Here is a 21521-nt window from a genome sequence, read left to right as displayed (position 1 = left end):
CAACAGACACTTAAGAATTATTTCGTTCATCCCTTCAAAATAAAATGCATGCAGTCTTAGGCCATAACAACGGCAAAACAAGCACCAATTATAGGATAGTAATATCATAATTAACAAAAATAATACAGACAATAACAAAAACAATAATAATAGTAATAATAATAATAATGTTATAATCTAAATTATCTAACTAGCAGTAGTAATTATAGGCTACACTTATAAAATATTTCCTTGTATTGCAGCCTAATCAAATATATTTTTCTCATTTAGGCTATTCAAACTGACGTTATTCAAACTTATCCAATTTGACTGCTAACCGACATAAAGGCCTATCTTGTTTCCTTTAAAACGCGCTTTAACCGCTTTCAGTCAGAGTTTATGGCCAGAAAAGGCAAATTGCTGGCGTGGCGTCCTTTTACCAAATTGTCAAGGAGCACGAAGCCAAGTATTTCAATGAGCATCATAGGTTTAATGGTTTATAATTAATTTAATATTAAGACGTAGCCAATTCTCAAACAGAGGGGTTGAAAGCTGTTTGCGATGATGAGCTCTAATTCTTCATCAGTGTAAGTGGACGTATCCGCGCTGACAAGAGTCTGACTTCTCACACCAGCTCCTGGTCAAACTGTTGTTTGGTTTAATAAAAAGGACCCTAAAACAAATAGACAAAAACAATATTTGTACAATATTTAAGCTCAACATCGGCTGACTTGATGTTGTTATTGCTGTAAATTCCTGGCTTGATCCTTTTATTTACACTTCACTTTAAGGTTCTCTTGAAAGTCAAAGGAAACACAAATGTGATTTCCCACAAACACAAGTTAATGAGCGAGAGGAGAGAGAGGCGCAGAGGGACAATGTTGTTCAAATGGTAAAGTTTGATACAGTGGAGAAGTGCCTCTTTAAAAAGAAAAAAAGAAAAAAAGAGAGAGGTGAAGGTCTTCGGCCATGCAACAGCAGGAATCAAAGCCGTTATATTCATCCCCTAATTACATTAATGTCATGTGTTGTGTCTCCCGCGTGTTTACCAAAAAAGCTTTCCCCTTCTGAGCTTGACCTCCCATTTCTACTGGCTGCATAATAGCGCAGGCTGGAGCTCGGTGTGGGCCTACTTCAGATGGATGTGGAGCCTGAAGGGTCGGACTGCTGGGTGTGTGTGTATGTGTGTGTGAGTGAGTGTGAATGAGAGTGTGTGAGTGTGTGTGTGTGTGTGTGTGTGTCAGATACACTGAAGGCTACTGAGGCGGCATCAGTTTGAGCAAGGCATTTTTCTCTTTACCCCGACAAACCTTCAGGGGGCTTTTAGCATTTGTTCAGTCTGCAGTCTCTGGAAAACATCTGATTCATTTTTTAACCAGTCCCAGATGCGGCAGTGTGAGAGTGTGTGTGCATGAGCGCGTCAGTGTGTTTGTCAGTGCATGAGAATTTGGGGAGAATATCTGCTGTCTAGAGAAGGGGAGGGAAAGAAGAACCGTGTGGATTTTTTTCAATATAACTTTTTAAGTATGAACGCAGATACGTGCGTCTCATACTGCGATATGACATCGATGGATTCATATTATAGCACGTCTACTGCGCAAGGTAGGGATCACCAGGCGAACCCGTTCAGGACTTTCCCGACCACTGAAACCAAATACAGCCCCACGTTCATTCCGGGTAAAGGGCAGGCTTACGGAGAGAAGTCCCGGAGTCCTTTCCAGTCGGAGTGCCAGTCGTTGGATGGCGCTGAGGAGGGCACCTTCAGCAAATACCAGCTCTTCATGCAGAGACCGACCTGCAAAACTCCGCCCGAAGGCAGCAAGCTGCACCCGGACAGCGGACACAACGGGACACTCATTCCCTGCTATGGTGAGTGCGCACGGGAGAGGCACAAAGGGGTGACTATATATACATATAGAAGGCAACACGTTGGCTCCAAGTGTAGTGGAGATGCATGACAAGAGGTGATGGTTGTAATCAACGCTGGAAATTCACTGTAATGTCAAACACAGCATCTGAAAGTCAGAAATGCGAGCGCGCAAAGGAGAGGAGAGGAGAGGAGAGCCGGGGGAGTGAAGCCTGTCGCTGAAATAATAATGTTATTCTAACAATCATTCAGATTTATTCAGTGGCTTCTTATTAACATGACACAAGCAGCTGTAAGCCACCAGGTGAAAATAGTAATATTCTCAATATCTGTCCTACTTTTTCTGTGTGGGAGAATATCCCTCAGTCAACACCTAAATCTTTAAAGTATCAGATAAAATATTAATGGACATTATAAATTGACAGGAAAATGTAGTCATTTAAAAAATATTTCTCACAACATGGTTTTGCAACGTGAGCCACATAAAAAAAATAATCGTGTGAACTGTGACTGAGAGGTGATTCATATTCAAGTTTTTTTTTAATGGATATTTGTCATTTTGTGAGTATTCAAACTACAAGTCATAGTTTTTCCCCCCGTTTTTATTACATCACCTAAATGTATAATTTCATCTCTGGTGAATGTGTGGGAGTTTTCACTTCCTTCTTCTCTCGGCATATATTCTTCGCATAATTCTCTCTAACATTGACAAATACAGACATGACAGCGATTTTCATATTCAAATATCAACCACAGGTCACTGGCACAGAGTCTGGTCACACACACACACACACGCACGCACTCGCACGGAGACCTGAGGCTCTAGGTGGTAAAGATGAAGAAAGTCTGATTGATTATTTTAGTGTGTTTTATTGTATTTTAAAATTTTCAGCTCCTGTGATTCTGTTGAACAGATTAAGTGACTGACAAGTGGCGCCACTCTATACCCCTCCAAAGCTGCTTCATGAATTAGAGAATAAACATAACAAAGCACATAACAAGGGCAGACTCTCAAAATATCACAACCAGAAATTAAACCATCAATTAATTAACACAATTGAAATCTAAGAGACATAGTAAATATTATTCATTTGACAAGAAAGCTTTACAGCTTCACGGAGTCTTCGGGTAATTCGTTTCACTGCAGATATAGTTTAAATCCACTTAAAGAAAACTATCCATTTTACTGTCCCTTTTATGAGAGGCAGGGCTTTAAAATAAAGAGAGAAAGGCCTGTTACCGAGCGAACGAAATTGACTCAACCCACTGTGTGACAACAGGTTGAGGCCTAAAAGGTCCCATTAAATATAATAACAGACTTTATATTACAAACTACAATAATATAATATTTGTATATTATGTCATAATTAAAAAAAATACATTTAAAATAAAATCTTGGTTGGGGCATTTTCTAGTATAGACCCACTGGCGCCTCTATGGCCTGTATATAGACTATTTCCAGTCCAGATGTTTATCATGATGTTAGAGAAGAAAACATCTGTTATGATCATGGCTGAACTTTGACGCACGTTGATCGCAACTTCCGCAGCATCGCAACCTTTAAATCTGCACATTAATCTCTTGATTCGCGCCGGGAAGTGGCCTCTTAAGCACCGATCAGAAACGAGAGGATAAACACTGGCAAAAAAAAAAAAAAAAAAAAAAACTGATTTAAATCCACTGAACGCTTAATCGTGTGTAAGTAAATTTAAGTATTAGGTGTAACAAATAAAACTGAGCTGCTCTAATTCTGCTCAGTGGGACCAATTACAACTAGGCCTACAGTATAAGTTTTTTTGCGCAGGAGCCAATCCCACACTTTGCCAAAATACATCCATAAAGTGCAAAGCAATCTGTTTTCCTGAGAAACAACTGGAGTCACTCTTTATTTGAGGCTGAACTGTCACTTTTCAGGAGTTTGAGAGCAGTGCCTCCAACGGACTGGAGCACCCCTGCATTGAAGTGAATTGATTTGGCAAGTGCATTGACAGAACCATTTAAACACCATCATTAAATGCAACATGCCTCCCTTGAGAAGAGCTCTGCAATGTTATTATTGAAAATGTTGCAGCCAGATGAAGGCATCATGGCTCTGGGGAGGATACTTTGGGGTCTTGCCAAAGCCTCAGGCGTCAACAGGCTTGTGCTGTTATGTGTGGTCCTCAATGGGAGATATATTGCTCAATGCTGATGCTTTATCTCCAGAATGATGACAAAAGTCTTCTCATACCCAAAGGGAGTTTTCTGTGTTGCAACTGCGACTACATGCGTAATACTGTTTACATGGCAACGTGCCACTCTGAAGGTGTCTGAGGGCCAAAATATCATCTCAGTGTAGGTATTTACAAAAACTGCAGAAGTGTTCGTTTCTACATTTGAGAGCTTGAGAAGACAAAACAAACAAAGACTATTGTGTCAATTTACTGCGCAGTTTTTGTTAAAAATTAGGTGTCATGATGTGCTAATATTTTTGGCATACACTGCATGATATCCACAATTCAGGACATTTCCAAACATTTTGAAAAAAATCTTTCTTTAAAGTCACTTTATTCCAGTGCCACTAAGTTTGATTCAATTGTTGTGAAAGATTATTAAATTCAAGAGCTGGAATGTGATCCTTGAATTTATACTTAAGTGTTCTTGTACATTTTCCTGTTTAATTTCTAAACCCTCAGGGCAGTATTTTGTCATTTCTGTCTGGGTGGAAATCAAACCTAGTCTTAACCAATGCTTTTAAATGATATGCAACAAAATAGACTGCCATTTAAAGAGTGAATCAACACATTCCTGCACAGTAGTACCCCCGGCTGGCAGGTTTGTTCATTTAAGCCCATGCTAATCAGTGAGCTTGTCCCACAGCGAGGACAGGGATGGAGCCGTCTACCTGCTCACACAGCGATGAATGAAATAAAACCCCTGGAGCTGATCGAGAGCTGAGGAATGCAGGTCAGCACTGCAGGAGAGGTCCACATTAATCTAAGGCAGATGTGCATTACTGGCTCCTATAGTTATTATTCATACTCCCCTAACATCAAATCTCCAAAGCTATGGAGAGTCCCTGAGATGACAAAGTGGAACTGGTTTACATAACCCTGTCTCAACAATACCTTGTACAAATAAGCAACGAGTCAGAAATGGACATTGAGACTGGGTAATGATTTGAGAGACTTGGGAGAAATGAGAGGGTTTCTGGGAAAAGCCGCGCACGTGTGGGAATAACTGTTTACATGCACATACTTTACTGAACTCTATGGTTTTAAGATGCACTGCATATGTATTTTTCTCTGTCATAATTTTAGCTCATTTTAAGTTTGTGTCATTGATGCGGGTTGATGACAAAAGCGAATCTCTCTTCACTTTGTTTATGAATTTCAGAGAACTCAAGAGGAGCTAAGGCTAAATCTGAAAACTCATGTGTTTATAGGCTTGTGGTTGATACTGAGGTTATGGGCTGTACATTGCTGATACATAATAGAAGTGTTTGTGGGAGTACTAGAACCTACTAAAGGCTGTTTGTGCCTCATCATCTTTGTCTTTGTCAAAATAACCATTCAAAGCCAATTACACATTTATAAAATACAGCTTTGTCAATCTTTGTACTTTCAAACAAACCCTCCTCCCTTCAGTGGGATTTCGAAGCATCCTGTGAGATGTAAAACATTTTTCTCAGCGTATGAAAACCAAAACAAGACCCCAAAAAAAGTCCTGGCAGCATTTTAAAAGCATCCTGTCAAAATATAGTACTCTAAGTACATGTTAAAAGGCTTGGGGAAGTGATGTCACAGGATATGCATGTGCTGATGACTAACACATTGGATCGATGTTAACAATAAGCAAATGCCAGAGTGACACCTGTGATCATGCACGCCTGTGTCTGTGAACCAGAATAAATTAGAATGCATAATGAGCGTATGCTTGGAAGAATTAATTCCTGACTTGTTAAAATGTAATGGCTCATATAAATGTGTGACTCAAGAGGTAAAGCAGCAGCAATTTGCCTGCCACGAAAGGAAAAGAAAGTTTAGACACTCATGTAACTCTGAGAACGTGCTTTTTCATGAGGTGTTGCTTTTCTCCGAGTTGGATTAAAACCTCCTTTCTTTGCCACTCGGAATGATTTTCTCACAGCCGGCCCAGCATGCTTTGGCCTTCACCCTCAGCCACCACACTTACAGCGTAAGGTAACTCCCTGCACGCAGGCCAGGTCATAGACACGAGTTGGAAACTTCAAACCAGGTGCTGTGCTTTTTTACTTTTACCTCCTCGATTCTTATCACTGCACTGAATCTAAACCTCCATAAAAAAGTCTTGAATAATGCAAACGTGGCCACTCTGTACCATGGTAGGGTTAAAGGAGGGATCAAAGCCTCTTGTCTGACAACTCACAAAATATAGGAAGCTAGCTACAGTATGACTAATGATGGAAACCACTGGGCAAGGCAGAAGTTCTTTTTTTGTTTCTCAGCTTGCTTTCAGCGGAGAGACACAGCTCATTTTGCTTTGATATATTTTCTAAATAAAAGCCAGGGGAGGAATGTGACCCAAATCATCATCGACTGACACTGCCTGCGCCACAAACTGTCTTTATGCTGATCTATGATCACAGTGAGGCAAAAATACATCGTAAAAATGTCATTCCAGGAGGTGTAAATGTGACAGTGGAGCGTATTTTGGACTGAAGGAAGAGGTTACAGACGATTGATTTCCTCACTTTTAATTGCAGTTCCCTTAAGAACCACCATTTACCTAATGTTTTTACCATTGTAAACAATTACAGCCTTAGGTTAAAGGTCGGAATGACAACCTGACATCATATTGACCTAGACAGGTTAATGACAAAATTATGTTGAACATGTACTTTTGATTTTGGGTCTCCAATTTCACTTTAAATACTCCCCACTTAAAATAAAGATGTTCTACAAGTTTTATTTCCCATAAGGAGAAAGCCCATGCACTCTCCCTCCAGTTAACGATGAAGAAAAAACCCCCAAAAAACACCACACACACAAAATCTCAAACTATTTCTGTGGACTTTTGACATGAGACAGTGACAGCCACGGCCCAAGGTATTATGACAGTAGTGAGGTCATGATCATGTCAGTTCATCAGGAGCTGAGGCTGAACAGAGAGGTTTTTTTGGTTTCCCAGGGAATCTGCATTCCTGCGTGAGCCGCTGACATAGATCTCTCCTCAGGAACATCTGGGAGCCTCCCTTCCACTGAGGAAACAACAGTCAACATCAGGTCTTAGACTGGGGCTGCGGGGAAAGTAATCCAGCCCAAAGCATGTCTGAGAACCGACGCAAAATTAATCGTCACCTGTTGACGACCACAGCCAATGGAATATTTGACTTTATTTGGTCCATATAAAGGTGTGATAAGTGGAGAGCTATCGTGGCAGACTGCTATCAGCTTTGAGTGTTTTCAGAGAACATTTAGGAGCACTCTGTTTAAAAGCATTCCCTTCCCTATTTAGTGTTTGGTCATTAACCCTTCCCCAGGTTACTAATTTATAGTGTTTCTTTTATTTGCCTTCACTTGACCCTCCCCATCCCATTCCATAAAAACTGAGAGGGTGCCCTGTTGCTTTACAACCAGTTAAATTACACTTTGATGTTTCTCTCTGTTTTCAACAGTGATTAAATTGCTGACCCTAGTAAACATCTGACCCCAGCTAACTGAAGAGGTCTGCAGCTTGTCACACAGTAACTCTGGCAAATTGCCGGATCAGCCAGCGATATTTGGTGCGATCGCATATACGTCGATGCATAGTGAAACAAGACCAACAGTCAAAAACACATTCCTCTGAATGCCAAAAAAAATTGGAGCCAATGCTGTGGAATCTTGGCTCCCAAAAGAAAGCAGTGTGTGATGGCAGTGTTCATCAGAACAGCGTGCAGAAGAGACAGCTCAGCATGCGGGAATACTGGAAGATGTTAGTGGCAAAGGATTCAGTGTGGTTAGTGTGGCAGAAAAAAAAGAGAGAGAAGGGTTTGGAGTGGGAGACAGAAAAAAGATGTCGAGCAAAGGTGGAACTGTTCTAGTTACTGTAACGCAGTGTAAACAGGCTCTATGCTAAGCTAACTGACTGCTCACAGTAGAGTCATATGTACTTGTACTATGAATTCAACCTTCTCATCTAACGTTTGGTAAGAAAACAAATAAGCACGTTCCCAGAAATGTCAACCTTTTCCTTTTTAAGGTGGAACGGCCAGTTCAGATGCCTATGTAAATGTTGGCGCTATAGTTCTGCATAAAGCTTAAAGTCTCAAACTATTCCACCCACCATCCCACCATTTTCCCATCCCCTCATCTGCGCGTCCAGCTGCACCCTTTGCCTAACAGGATATATGCCTTGCTCAGGGGCATAATTGCATTTTCTCTTACAGATGCAAATGCCAAACAGGAACCCGGACTTGACCTGTCTTACTTCTTAACATTGCATCCACGCTCCTGCCCAGGGGTAGAATGAAAATATTGCACAGTACAGCTTGAGCGTAAGAGGCCAGTGCAAGGGGGTTGGTGATGTCAGAACATCTGCCTGCGTGGAGACTGTAAGAGGGTCTGACAGGTGGGCCACAGCAATATGAGGTCGTGAACTCCAGCTGGGCAAGCTGTGTTGTTCCATTAGCGTCTCAGTCGGGGCAGGTCTGAGCCAGAGAGCAGGGGAGGGCTGCCGCAGTTTTGAGGGGATGACTATTGACATCTCATTGTGACACTCTAGCCAAAGGCGTACTAATCCATGAAAACAAACATGCATGCTGCAGACAGCCACCGCCTAGCTTCATCACCCCGAAACTATTCAGTCATCAAACTAACCGCTGAAACACTTGGACCAGAGAGTCGTCAGTGCCACAAGGTGTCAACTCTCTTTCACCCCATGCACGGGATTTCAGGGAAATGGCAGGAGGTCATTACTGACATCACTCATTACAAGGATAGGAAGTGACAGTAAAATGCCTGCACATAAATATTAAGTTAATCATCCTCAACTCGATCTACTTCAGAGACAAATGTCATTGGACTAAAGTAATGCTGGTGTCACACCAATCTGTTTGTATCGGTCTGAAACCAGCGCATAATGGTCTCCTCCGCACAGTTTGGACAGGGTGCTCCCCGTGCCCATTCGCAGGAAAGGCAAACAGAGATCCTGACAGAGTGCACTGTTCTCACTGGCCCGCAACCAGAGCCCTTCAGCTTATTTATTCACACGGCTGTTTGTTTATTGAAGGAGAAGGGACAGCTTTCTTCATCTCCTTAAAGGAAACAAAAAAGCTGGCATGCGCCGACAGAAACAGAGCGAGGTCTGTCACAAAATGGACGTTCTTGAAATTGAAAGTGACAAACACAATGTTGTTTACATCTGAGGGGCAAAGCTGTGGCGTAAGCGCGGTCACCCCCGTACACAAGGCCCGCCATACAGGGCGGCGAGATGGAGTGTTTTTTTTTTTTTTTCCGTGTGGCTCGGATTTCATGTGATGTGATTGAGAGATGTGAGGGAGAGGGGCCGCGACGGTTGTGTCAGGGGTCACGCCGACGTGCGGTGACATACCTTTCAAACAGAAATAGACGTTTCTTCTCGGCAACTTTGAGACTGGCTGCATGCAGACGAGGCCTTTGAACCTGAAAGTAAAACATTACAGAGATGATGTAAGCTTTAAGTAAATGACATTTCACTGGGTTGTTGTCACCTGATGATGACCAGGCACGACCACCGACTTGAAAGTGAGGCACTGTAGCTCTATTCAGCTGCAATATCCCAAAATCGGCCATTTATAGGACTGTTATTGACAACATGTGACTCTTTGTTCATTTTAGAAATGGTTGGTTTTGATAGCTTGTTTGAAAATAACATTATTATGGTAAGAATATGCTTTGGATTATATGCAAAGCCACAATCAAGAAGGATCCTTTGATTCTTCATGCTTAATATGGAAATTTTATGAATGGTACATTTAAGCCGAAACCAAAATTGTACTTTTAATAAACTTTAGAATCTAAAGTATGTGTAATGAAGGTTTTGAGCAGTTAATGTTATACTATAACACAAGTGGATTGGCAGCTTTCATCAGACCAACTTCTTTCAAAGCCTTCACCTTCAGTTTGTAATACAAGCTTCATCCATCATGGTCAATGTTCAGAAGCCATAAACACAAGCTGAAGCAATTTTTCAGTGAAATTACATAACCACAGAAAACATCATACACTGTTTTCATGTATGAGGGCTCCTGATGAGCAAACTGAACTCCATGTGAAAAGAACAAAATGCAATAAATCAAATCTTCTATGCTTCTCTTTCTTCTTCTTGATTTCATACAGGAAAAGACAACAGCGGCCTGACAGAGTCTGAGCTGCCCCCAAGTGTCGATCCTCCTGGGATGGAAGGCAGCTACCTGAACCTAAAGGAGCCCGGCGTGAAGGGACCAAGCGAGCGGCCAGGCTCTGACCTTTCCAGCCCTCTGGACAAAAGCGAGGCTGAGAGCAACAAAGGCAAGAAGAGACGCAATCGCACCACATTCACCAGCTACCAGCTGGAGGAGCTGGAGAAGGTTTTCCAGAAGACACACTACCCAGATGTTTATGCCCGTGAGCAGCTGGCACTGAGAACAGACTTGACGGAGGCTCGTGTACAGGTGAGGACGGCAAAATAACAAGAGGTTACATGCAAACAAACCTCTCTCTACACTTACATAACCAAACAAGTTCTCGTCCATGTCCTCAAGAACAACACAAAGACATGGTCTGAAAACTGATCTCACTTGTCTGTGCATTCAAAAATCACCGTTAAAATAAATCTGCCATATGATCTGACATTCCTATGTTTAGGGGTTGGTTAGATTTAGGCACAAACCCAATATCATAAAGTTAGTGTAGACTGTGACTTGGCGGGTTGGTTAAGGGTACAGAAACATTAAGTTCAGGGTAAGGTAGGCTAGGGGAGCTCTGTTGTCATGTTTACTTAAACAAACACACAGTTAAGGATCAAGTTCAAAATCAAGTTTTGTTGACACATCCGTCAACCACAAGCTGCTCACTACAGGGACAGAAATCTTCTTTTCCTCCTGTTGAAATGACTCCAGCCACTAGAGGGCTTTGTCACTTGAACGTAAACTTCTGTCATCTTGAGCTGAAGTTACCAAACGCTGTTGTTCCGTCTTGGTAAGACAGGCTTAACATGCTGTGAGCTGTGCTGTATGACTGCAGTCGTCCATGTTTGCATGCAAATAATCACTCAGGGAACTGAGAGAAAGGGCTGGGAGAGCGAAGACTGGCATGTTGACAAAGATTGTTCGGAACAGCAGACAGCAAGGTCTATTGTTCTCCATCTCTCTTTCTGCCTGCCAGTTTTAGATCAGAGTGGGATGGGTGGGACTAAGGGAATACTCTGCACTTAGCTCTTACATGCTGCAGGCTCTGCAAAAGGGTCAGAGGCCAAGGGTTTCTCCCCAGCACTACCATGTTCAAACTATTCGCCGCACAACTTTGGAAGCAGGGAGGGAAAACACATGGAAAAAAAAAGGAAAGTCATCAAAGCTATTTGGCAAGGATATAAAAAACACTTTGAGATGCCAGTTTCAATTTCCACGCGTTGTCCAAGACATAGTCAGGGACAGAGAACCTGGCCTGAACCTTGTGGTGGTACTGTAAAGTAAGTACATTCATGTTGTGTTCACACAGACCCATCTATTCCCCAGATGAATATAATTAACTCATCTGACAGGCACACAGCAGACTCTGTTGAGTCACTGTGAGGTTTGACCCATACTTCTAAAATCAGACCCTAAAAATGCATGCAATCAAGACTAAACCCCACAATTTCAACTGAAGGTCCATCAAGACAAAGTCCAGGGATATCCAATTGTTGAATACAAAGGGGCACAAAACTTGGCAAGCGACTGGAGAATCCTTTTCATCTCCAAAATAACAGCCACTAAAATCCAGAGTACAGATGTTTTCTGCCAAAATGCCAATGTCAAGGTCCAATGGTTTCATCCTCAGTTTGATGATAAATGTCTTCATAAACTCTGCTGCAGTGTTCCATAATCACATCTGTGACTCCTGCTGCCACTATTTTATTTAGTACAATTAGCTCTTGGCCTCAGACTTGAACTTCACCATGCTGCCTACTTTTTTATGAAGAAGGAGGCTGTGAGTGAGTGAGTGACTGCTCAGGCAGTCTATCAATTGCCGTGGTCCTGGATGACAGAGATGAGGTGAGACGGCTGGACTTCAAAGCTGCTTTTGGAGTTGTGCACTCTGCCCTCCCTCTCTCCCTCTTCCTCTCCCTCTGCCTGCTGGCTCTGGAGCATAAATAAAGCTCTTTAATGGCTCTGTAAGCTGCCTTTTGCTGTCAACGTCTTTAGCAATTACTGTATCACCGCCAAGCACTTTGAGCTCCAAGAGCAGTGAGCCACCTTCCTTGCAGATGTCTGCTAGATAAAATAAACAAGACTAGTAAGTGTTTGCAGTTGGTAAATATCATACTTTTAGGCGTCATGATCAGTATATAAAAATGAGACATTGTGATTCATTTTGATCAAAAATAAAAAAAATCATCCGAGGTAATTGGGATTCTGCTTGTTGAAAGACACTGTTAGGCTTCCTGCTGTACAAACTTTTATAAGTTGGGGAATAGGAGACATGGAGCTGCAAAGGACACATCTGACTTCATAATGTTCCCTGAATGATCTCTCTGCCAAACTATTTGGCTTGGGTCTCATTTCTACTGCCGTTCAAAGGCAGAGCTACATAGAGCAAAACGTCTGTGAAACACAACACACTCGGTACCCAGAAATCACGACAAAAGACATATAAGTGTTTGGACATTGTTTGCTTGTTTATGAAACATTTCCATTAAGTGTGTGAGAGTCCACATTAGAAGGCATTTGTTAGTGACTGCCTTTTAATTTTGTATATGACATAGCATGTAAATGTATGTGTTTTCAGTGTGTGTACTGTGTCTATGTGTGTGTGTGTGTGTATGGCTGCTCTTGTCTGCACGCCTCTGAAAGGTCAGAGGGGTTAGCTGCGGAAAGCCAAGGGCTTAGGCGTCAGGAAATTAAACATGAAATGAAAACAAGCTCCAGTTTGAACATTCTCCCATCTCACTTTCCAATATCCCCACTTCCCCTCGCTGACTTAAAAGGAAGGAGGGAGGAGAGAGACATGGGGTTGACTGTGGGGAGTGGGGTGGGGGATGCTGGGTTGGAAGAGGCTGAACTTTAACAGAGAGGAGGGAGAGACGGAGAGATAGAAAGATGAGTAAAGGAGGCGAGTGGAGTTATCGTGATCCATCACAATTAAGATGGCGGCTCTGTATCTGACGAAACCTTATATTTTAAAAGGATATTGGAGCGTTGAAATAAATGTACAACAATGACCTTGCAGACAATTAACCTTAGCCACAGCTTATGTGAATGTATTACCATTACATTTTTGGAAAAATATTGGAACGATAGAATAATATAGGCCAGTAAAAGTCCTAATAACATTTTTATTTGGTTTTTGTTATATAAATTGAGCTTCCATTTTTTTTTTTGAATTAGGAAAAAAGTTGCGTACGTTGGGAAGCAGGTTAAAAATCCTTTTGAATGTGCAATGGACTGAAAATGTTTCCAGTGAGATGAGTAGGTTTAGCAAATTAAGATGCTTAAGTCATGAGAGGGAAAACCTGTGGCTACATCAACCTCACACTCACACTCAATCTGTGAGCATGTTTGACGCTTGTCAGTCCTTTGTGTCGAGGATTATGTTTGGAAACTTGTGATGTTCTGAGCTCACGAAACCAAAGAACCACCAAAGTAAAGACATGACAAACCTTAAACAATAATAGACCCCGGGGCCTCAGAGGAATATCACACAGACTCCACACCCCCCCTCCAAACATATGATATAATTCAAGGGGCAACAACCCTTCACCTTGACTTTGGGGTTCAGCCACAACCAAAGATATCATCTTACCACTGTGAGCTGTACTCTAATCTCGCCAGCTGACCTGAGGAATGTCAGAGTCAGACGACATTACTTTACGTCAGCTTCTCACAAAAACACAAGCGACAGCTACACGTACCGCAGGAGGCCCTACAAGGTCCTTTCTTTAAAAACCAACTCATGGCTCATACATGGTTTTATCTCATTTGATTTAAAAAAAATCTTTGGTGAAAAACAAATTTGGTGTTAATGATACCATGCATATAGTGTTCACATGGTAGTGTGCCACAGCTCATGTTTGTCACTAAACTCTATTGTGTTTAAGTTGACAGAGAGAGATGGTCGGAGAGACAGATGTGAGGGGGGATTTGAAGAGGTTGACTGAGGGGAAATTGCATGTCAGGGACTGTGAAAACCACAAGCTGATTGGGCTGGGAATCAACCCACAATCCAAGTTCAAACCCCAGTGTCGAAGTGGGATCGCTCTCTCTTTTCTCTTTGAAGAAGTTTCCCCCTTCCCTCTTGGGAGGATAAGATTCAGACAACCAACAAATAGATACAGATAAACATGTGGAGACTCCCAGTCCCGCCCCCCTGCTCGTCTATTCCATTGCATAGAAGATGTGAGAAAACTCTCTTTAAAAAAAACAGATCAACACAAGTTACAACTGATTACGCAAGGAACACACAGATCTGTGGGTCATCGAAACTAACAATTACTTTTGCTCCACTACCAATTACCCTGGCAGTTACTTTCCAGTTAATCCACTTGATCTATTAAATGTCACAGGAGAGTCACAGGGCAAAATATCCATGATAACATCAACTAACAAGTTAAAAAAATTTTGTCCCAGCAACAATCCAACCACCAACGAGATTCAAATTACTGAATTAAAAGACCAAGTAAATTAGAAAATATTCACACCTGGGACCAGAGGGGGCATGTAATGAGTGAATCTTACATTTAATTAAAAACCAAGTTTAACAATTGAAGTACTGTGATGGATAAGTTGTTATAGCTTTAATGTATATAAAACTGCAGTATGCATATGTGTGTTCATTTTTAAAGCTCAAGTTAAAGTAGAACAGAAACCCCAGCTGCAACACCAGTCAACAAGTAGACGTTTCAAACCATGAGTGTTCACTAGTTACATGATCTTTCTACTCTTCATTCATTTTGATATCAACCACACACCTGTAACGTTTTGTAACTAGATCTTGCACAGTTGCAATATTATCAAAGTAATAAAATGATACACAGACATATAAATACAGAATTAAAGGATCATGCCAAAAGATGAATATGCCTTACAAGAAGGGGGTGGTCAGTATCAAGTACCATTTTTATCTCTATTCGTCTAGTGAAGTACAGATTTACACTTTCACATGAAAAAACTCAACAAAACTCCCCTTTAATGTGGAGAAAAGGTTTGAAGCCTGAGGAAGAACTCATTTAAAATATTCCTATGAATTTCCATTGACTGCAAAACCAAACCTTTTTCCTAAAAATGCTCCTTTTTCATAACCTTCCCTCACCCATCAGTCCTACTTCCCTCCACTGCCTTTTACAGTTAGGGAGAAGTGGCCTAAGTAGCCTGCACTCGGTCTGTCAGCAAGTTCTGAAAATGCACCCTTTCTGCAAAGTAGCATGTCTCTCAATCTCAAGAGGACAAATCACCCAGAACAAACTCCCCTGTATGCCACATACAATATTTAATGAGCCCAAAGACTGAGCCAAATAAGCAAATTCTTGGTCAAAAGTTGAACTATTTGTTTCACGGATTGTACAGAGGGATTCCCTACTGTAACCCACAGCGCTGACATGTGGGGGAGAGCACACCTTTCTCAGAGTGATTTATGAATGGCTGCGGGCCCAGATGTGGATCTGTCGACGCTGGCAGCCTGAAGGGAGGCAGACGCCTGTGTATCAAAGGGAGGAGCTGAAATGCGCAGCACCAGGGGAGACTCACCATTTTTACATCAATAGCTCTGTGTGGACAGCACTTTAAAGACACGTCAAGTCTTAAAATCTGGCCCTGGACTTTCATGTGCTGCAGAATTTATTTGCTTCACTATCTTCATTTTATGTGGTTCAGTCTTACTCTGTCTTGCTTAACGGAGAGGATGGCCCCATTTTGTAAAAGAGGGGGGAAAAAGGAAAAAAAAGGACTGGGGGGCTCTACTGTATGTGATTTGAAAACTGTGAGAGATATTTATTTACGTAAAGATGACATTTAAGTTTTGCTTGGAAGTGGCTGGGCTGTATTTTGAGGTTTTTCCTGATGGAGCATTTTCTTTGCAGGTGTGGTTTCAGAATCGCAGAGCCAAGTGGAGGAAGAGGGAACGTTTTGGCCAGATGCAACAGGTCCGGACGCACTTCTCTACTGCTTACGAGTTGCCTCTGCTGACTAGGCCTGAGAACTATGCACAGGTAAAAAAAACAAAAAAAACAAAACAAAACACATCCATCCAAATCACACAAGACAGACTGCAATATAAACACTGTCACTTGCTGAGGTTGCTGTCCATGCTATTATCCCACAATGCAGTGCACAAAGGAAATGTTGGAGCTGCTCACAGATGGAAAAAATTAAAATAAATTGTGGATGGTTGGGAGAATGCAGCTAAAAAGTCTTGGAAAACAAACAAAAAAAGTATTAACTCTCAGGAAAAGCATTTTGGATGTGTTTTAGTGACGTTAAATTGGCAGTAGCTTCCCATATAGTCGCACTTTGATTGAAGTCCAATGTCACACATACTGTATCCCGTTAGCATTCTGTTTCCTGTTTCCTTGTATAAAACTGTGGATGTTGATAGTTTCTCTACTAACTGCAGACACAATGACAGCTGAGAATGTACTGTATAGAATGAAAGTGCTCATGGTACTACGTTAAGTTCATCATGAAGTTTGTTATCGTCACATTGCTGTTCTTGTCCTACAGATTCAGAACCCTTCGTGGATCGGGAGCAGCAGCGGAGCGTCCCCGGTGCCGGGCTGCGTCGTGCCTTGTGACTCTGTTCCCTCCTGCATGCCCCCTCACCCTCACGGTCCTGGAGGCGTCTCCGACTTCCTGGGTGTGCCCAGTCCGGGGAGCAGCCACATGGGACAGACGCATATGGGCAGCCTGTTTGGAGGCCCGGGGATGGGCGGGGGAATCAATGGCTATGATCTAAATGTTGATCCTGACCGCAAGTCCTCTAGCATAGCTGCGCTGCGTATGAAGGCCAAGGAACACAGTGCGGCCATCTCTTGGGCTACATGATGTCCCAGCCCAGTTCTACCCCGCCCCCACTGGGCCCCCTTCTCCGGAGCAGCCATCAGCGAGCGCTGTGGGAGAGGAGGGACTTTTTCCTGAGAGCACTAACGATAACACAGGTCAAATGAACAGGGAGAGACTGTGGAGATAACAGAGGCCTTTACAGCGGCCAAAGCAACCAAGATAACAACTGTGACTGTGACAATCAACAGATACTGAACGTGAGAGAAATACAGAGGTGTGACTTAGTAGATGTTACTTAGATGTTGTGTTCATTCTTGATTCCTTGATCTCTCAGGTCTCATTAACATATGGGGTTTGTTCTCCAATAAACTGGGTATCATTCACACTAGTGATCGATTTCAGTAAAATAAGCAATATAATAAAGATGGTTTACAAAATACCTTATAGATTACAGGGGTTCAGTGCCAAATCCAGCCATATCACACATATTCTGTTTTACAGGGTTAAGCTTGATTCATACAATTTAATTCCTTTAGCTTATTTTGTATACTACCCATCCTGACCCAGTCCACATTGTTGGTGTGACTGCCACTTTAAACAAGTCGCTCATACTGTAGTTTGAGTACTTCTATGAAAGTTCAGTATTCGAATTTCAAAAGCCATTTTAAAAATAGTAAGGCCACTGAGGGCAAACTCAGATGCAAGTGGTCAGAGTCTTTTGTGTCAGAACAAACCATCTAAAACAATAATAAATATTGTCTTACTCTGAGTGGGACATTTAAGACTGAGGCTGAATGCAATAAGTGAACAGTCTGACCTGTGCCAGTTTAGTCTGGGAGGAGGGAAGGCACTGGATTGGCAGTGATTTCAAACCAACGTGTCATTTCCTCCCCCAGGGCTGCCCCCACAGGTCCCCCCGCTAGGCTCAGGCCTCAGGTTACAGGAAACAGTGCGTCCACTGGCAGACGGGGCGCAGCAACGCACAGCAGCAGCCATCAACACCAACTAACCATGCCAGCTTCAATCAGCCAACAACAGGAATAGACACACTGAATTAGCATCAAAGTGAAGCCGTCCTGCCCCGCGAACACCACGGCACATCACAGCGTACATGGTGAGGACACACTGCACACAAGCTGTAATAATCAATCCGTCGTTTAGACACGGGTTCAGCAGAGATGACTCTTGGATTCGTAGCGTGCTCACAGAATCTGTCGCATGCCAGAGACTGCGGGGCCGAATCAGTGGCCCTAATCACCCCGAGGAGCATTCTGTAATGTTTAGGTAATGTGATGACATTAGAGCTGGACTGCAGGAATGTGGTGAGTATGTCCAGTGATTGCATGGGGTGTCTCTGTGTCTTACCCCAGTGAAATAAGCTTGTCACCAGAGCTGGGCTGAGCACGTGGAGGCTAGAGACAGGCTTCATTAGTTTTTTGGCTGATCCCTCAATGACGCCCGCTGGGCTACATATCCGTTTTCTTCCTCCTATGTGGATGATGGCAGTTAAGTCTGGTCCTGCTCCTTATGGCTGGTTGATCACTGTAACATATGAGTGCTTGTTACAGCCTTCCTGCTTGAGAGCAGGACTGCAACTACTACAAGTATATTCAGTATTGATTCCACATCTACACATTATTTTCTTGATTAGGTGATTAATCCTATAAAATGCCAGGAAGTATTTAAAAATTAAAGTTTGTTTGTTTTTTAAACCCAACGTGACCTCTTAATATATCTTCTGTTGCCTAAAATAGGCATTTAATTTCAAAGTTTTCCTTACATAAAGATGAAAATAATAACTTCTGTGAGCATCCAAAATTCTTCGGGAAAACATATTAGTGTCCAAGTCCTTGCCTGACAGCAGCAAGTAAGTTAGGTGACAACACAATGATTAGTGTTCATGCTCATAGTAAATTCTACACGGAGGCTATTTTGGCAGTAGTCAAACAAGTGGCATTGATCAAACACACAAAGGCTTCTACGACTGAGCCAAGACTCTTCAGTTAAGGAGAAACAGTTTGAATTAATGTAGATTTTGTTGGCAGTGTGGATTGAAAAACAGAAAACATCATCAAGATATCGGGATAAAAACAAGATGTGGTCATAATAAATGTATGCGTGACAACATGTGTGATTGAATTCCTACTTTGTCAAGTTGACTGTGCATTTGCCCTCTCGCTGATTCCTCCCCCAGTGCTCCAATCCTCTGCAGTTCCATCCATGTTGATACTACTGAAATAAAGCAATTGAAATCCATGGTTATAATGTCGTGTTGTGTGAATGTGGACAAGATCAATGATGTTGTTCTTTTGCTTGTACATTTGTTTTGCTTATTTGTCAAATGAAGATCCAGAGATAAACCAATGAAGTATTACAGTAATATTGCCAAGAAGTGTAAAATTATGTTGTGTGTGTTATTTTGAAGAGTTGCTCTGGACTTTTACTGAGGTTAAAATTGCTTTCTAATTTTCATATGGTTTCAAGCAGCTTTTTCTATATTAATCAAGTATTTCTATTTCTGATTGTGACTTTATATAATGTGCCATTGCAATAAGTTATTGCACTTACAGTGTTGGAGAAGTTTTTTTGTTTCTTTCTTCTTTTTGTTTAATTTGTGACTTCCAATGGGACAGGAGTTTGTTGCTAAAGTCAGAGGTGTTTGGTTTGTGTCCCAACAGTCAAGAACTGTCTCCTAAGTCCGTCCACATGAAGCACCACAAACAGCACCACTGAGATCTGTTTAAGGCGCTGGACATTTGTTTGTACAGAAGTATCTTGCTGTCTTTGTTTTTGACAATGGTTTTGAAGTGATTTTGAAATAAATGAATCTCCAATGGTTACGTGTTTCCACTAGATTCTTCTATAATGGACTCTCAATCAGACACTTATTCTAACACATGGTCCTACATGAAATAGGAGCTGTTTTACTTATTTCTCATCAGAAATTTCTGAATAAATGTTTTAGCTGGAAAAGGTGATTTTACATACTTGACACATCAGGATTTAATTATTTTTATTTATTTATTTATTTTTACATCAGTCAGTGATAGTTATTGAGTTGTTTGCATCTTTCAATTACATCTGATTAAACAGCACCCACATGATGAAGCATGATTATATTATATGCCCTATATATTATACACACACAATAATTTCCCAAACAATGTAATTTTCACTCAAAGCAATAGATTTCATTCTGAGATAGCAGAAAACATGGACACAACTTTCTTTGTTCCAATATAAATAATCAAAAAAATAAATTCACATTCACATGAATGTTGAGTGTTTTCTATCACAGGACAGGACGCACTGCTGCCCCTTTTCAAAATATCAGTGATATCAAATGTGTCATTTTTATGGTTGTGTTTTTGACATGAACGAGCAAACAACATAACGTGTTAAACAGTGAGTTTTAGAGGCACTGGTAGGCAGATTTTATTACGTGTGGACAGATCCAGGCTAGCCCTGTCCCCTGTTTTCAGTCTTTGTGCTAAGCCAAGTTAAGTTTACAGCTGCAGGCTGTAGCTTCATATTTAATAGACAGATGTGAGAATGGTATCAATCTTCAAATAAGCCTGTTCAGTGAAACTTCAACTGTTCCATGAATGAGTAGTTACAAATGATGTTCCTTCTGAACTTAGGTTGTTGCTAAATTAGTCTTAAAGATCACCCCCATTTGTTTTCCACTTCTTTGATGTTTTGATATCCATAAAAAAATATATATATTTGTACTAAATATTATCTCAGCAGAGTTCTTCTCTCTGGAGCTTTGTATTGGTTTGTCAGACGATCCTGTGACTGGCTGACTGTATTTCTGAGTGACGCACAACCAGGTCAACCACATGTAACAGCCTGCAGTTGTAGCCTGGTAAAACTCATGAGTAAATGTTAATGGCTATGGTCAGTCAGCACAGAAAGTAGCCAAACAGATGGCACTCTACACTACACTAAAATGCTGCGATATTTCAGAGAAAATAAACATGAACTGCTGCTCGCTCATGTCATTCTCCCTGGGAAGGCTGTACAATGATATAATGGTTTCCTGACATCCAACGATTGTGTGGTGTTTCCTCAACATTTTCCTGTCCTCGGTGATGGAATGAACTGTTGGTGTTGTGATGATAATAACGTTTAAAAGAAATAGAGAAAAAGCTTGACAGCGTATTGGGTGGGCTCTGCAGGGCATGGCTGTATATTTGTGACCAACAGAGGGTCTGACAGCTCATTTTCAGGCAAGTTTTAAGCTTCTGTGTGCGTTTTACTGTGGACTAAGCATCTCGATGATAAAAAATTTGATGGAAATCTCACTTTTCACAATGAAGGGCTATTAAAACAGCCTCCCTGTGTATTGCATGGTCGCCTTAGTGATGTAAAAACTTTACATACAGTCTTGCCAACTACCAGAATAAGGCCAATGAATGTATACAGATACTCACAAACTGAGAGGAAATTACATTAAGAGCTTAATACAAAAAAAAATGCATTGGCAAATTACACAAATATTTCATGTATCACTGACTCAAG

At 41.6% G+C, this 21521-nt stretch overlaps 1 protein-coding gene and 1 long non-coding RNA gene across 2 annotated transcripts in view; one reads left to right on the top strand and one right to left on the bottom strand.

Annotated features, from left to right (window-relative positions):
* LOC146985646 (uncharacterized) overlaps nt 1-21521 on the bottom strand; it is a 43766-nt gene that overhangs the window by 16470 nt on the left and 5775 nt on the right. The window contains exon 2 of the long non-coding RNA XR_015035986.1: nt 9398-9468. This is a non-coding gene — a long non-coding RNA (uncharacterized LOC146985646). The remainder of the gene's footprint in view (nt 1-9397; nt 9469-21521) is intronic.
* Nucleotides 1064-19835, top strand: LOC146985647 (homeobox protein aristaless-like 4). The gene is made up of 5 exons (XM_085778748.1): nt 1064-1848; nt 10165-10478; nt 16079-16207; nt 16719-18766; nt 18845-19835. The coding sequence occupies exons 1-4, from the start codon at nt 1419-1421 to the stop codon at nt 17037-17039; spliced, it is 1194 nt and encodes a 397-aa protein (XP_085634874.1). The 5' UTR covers nt 1064-1418; the 3' UTR covers nt 17040-18766; nt 18845-19835.

This window comes from Trachurus japonicus, chromosome 6 (assembly GCF_045865225.1).
Source record: "Trachurus japonicus isolate A0001 chromosome 6, Traja_1.0".
NCBI lineage: Eukaryota > Metazoa > Chordata > Actinopteri > Carangiformes > Carangidae > Trachurus > Trachurus japonicus.
The sequence above is the reverse complement of the archived record's forward strand: the minus strand, read 5'-3'. Positions and strand labels throughout refer to the sequence as shown.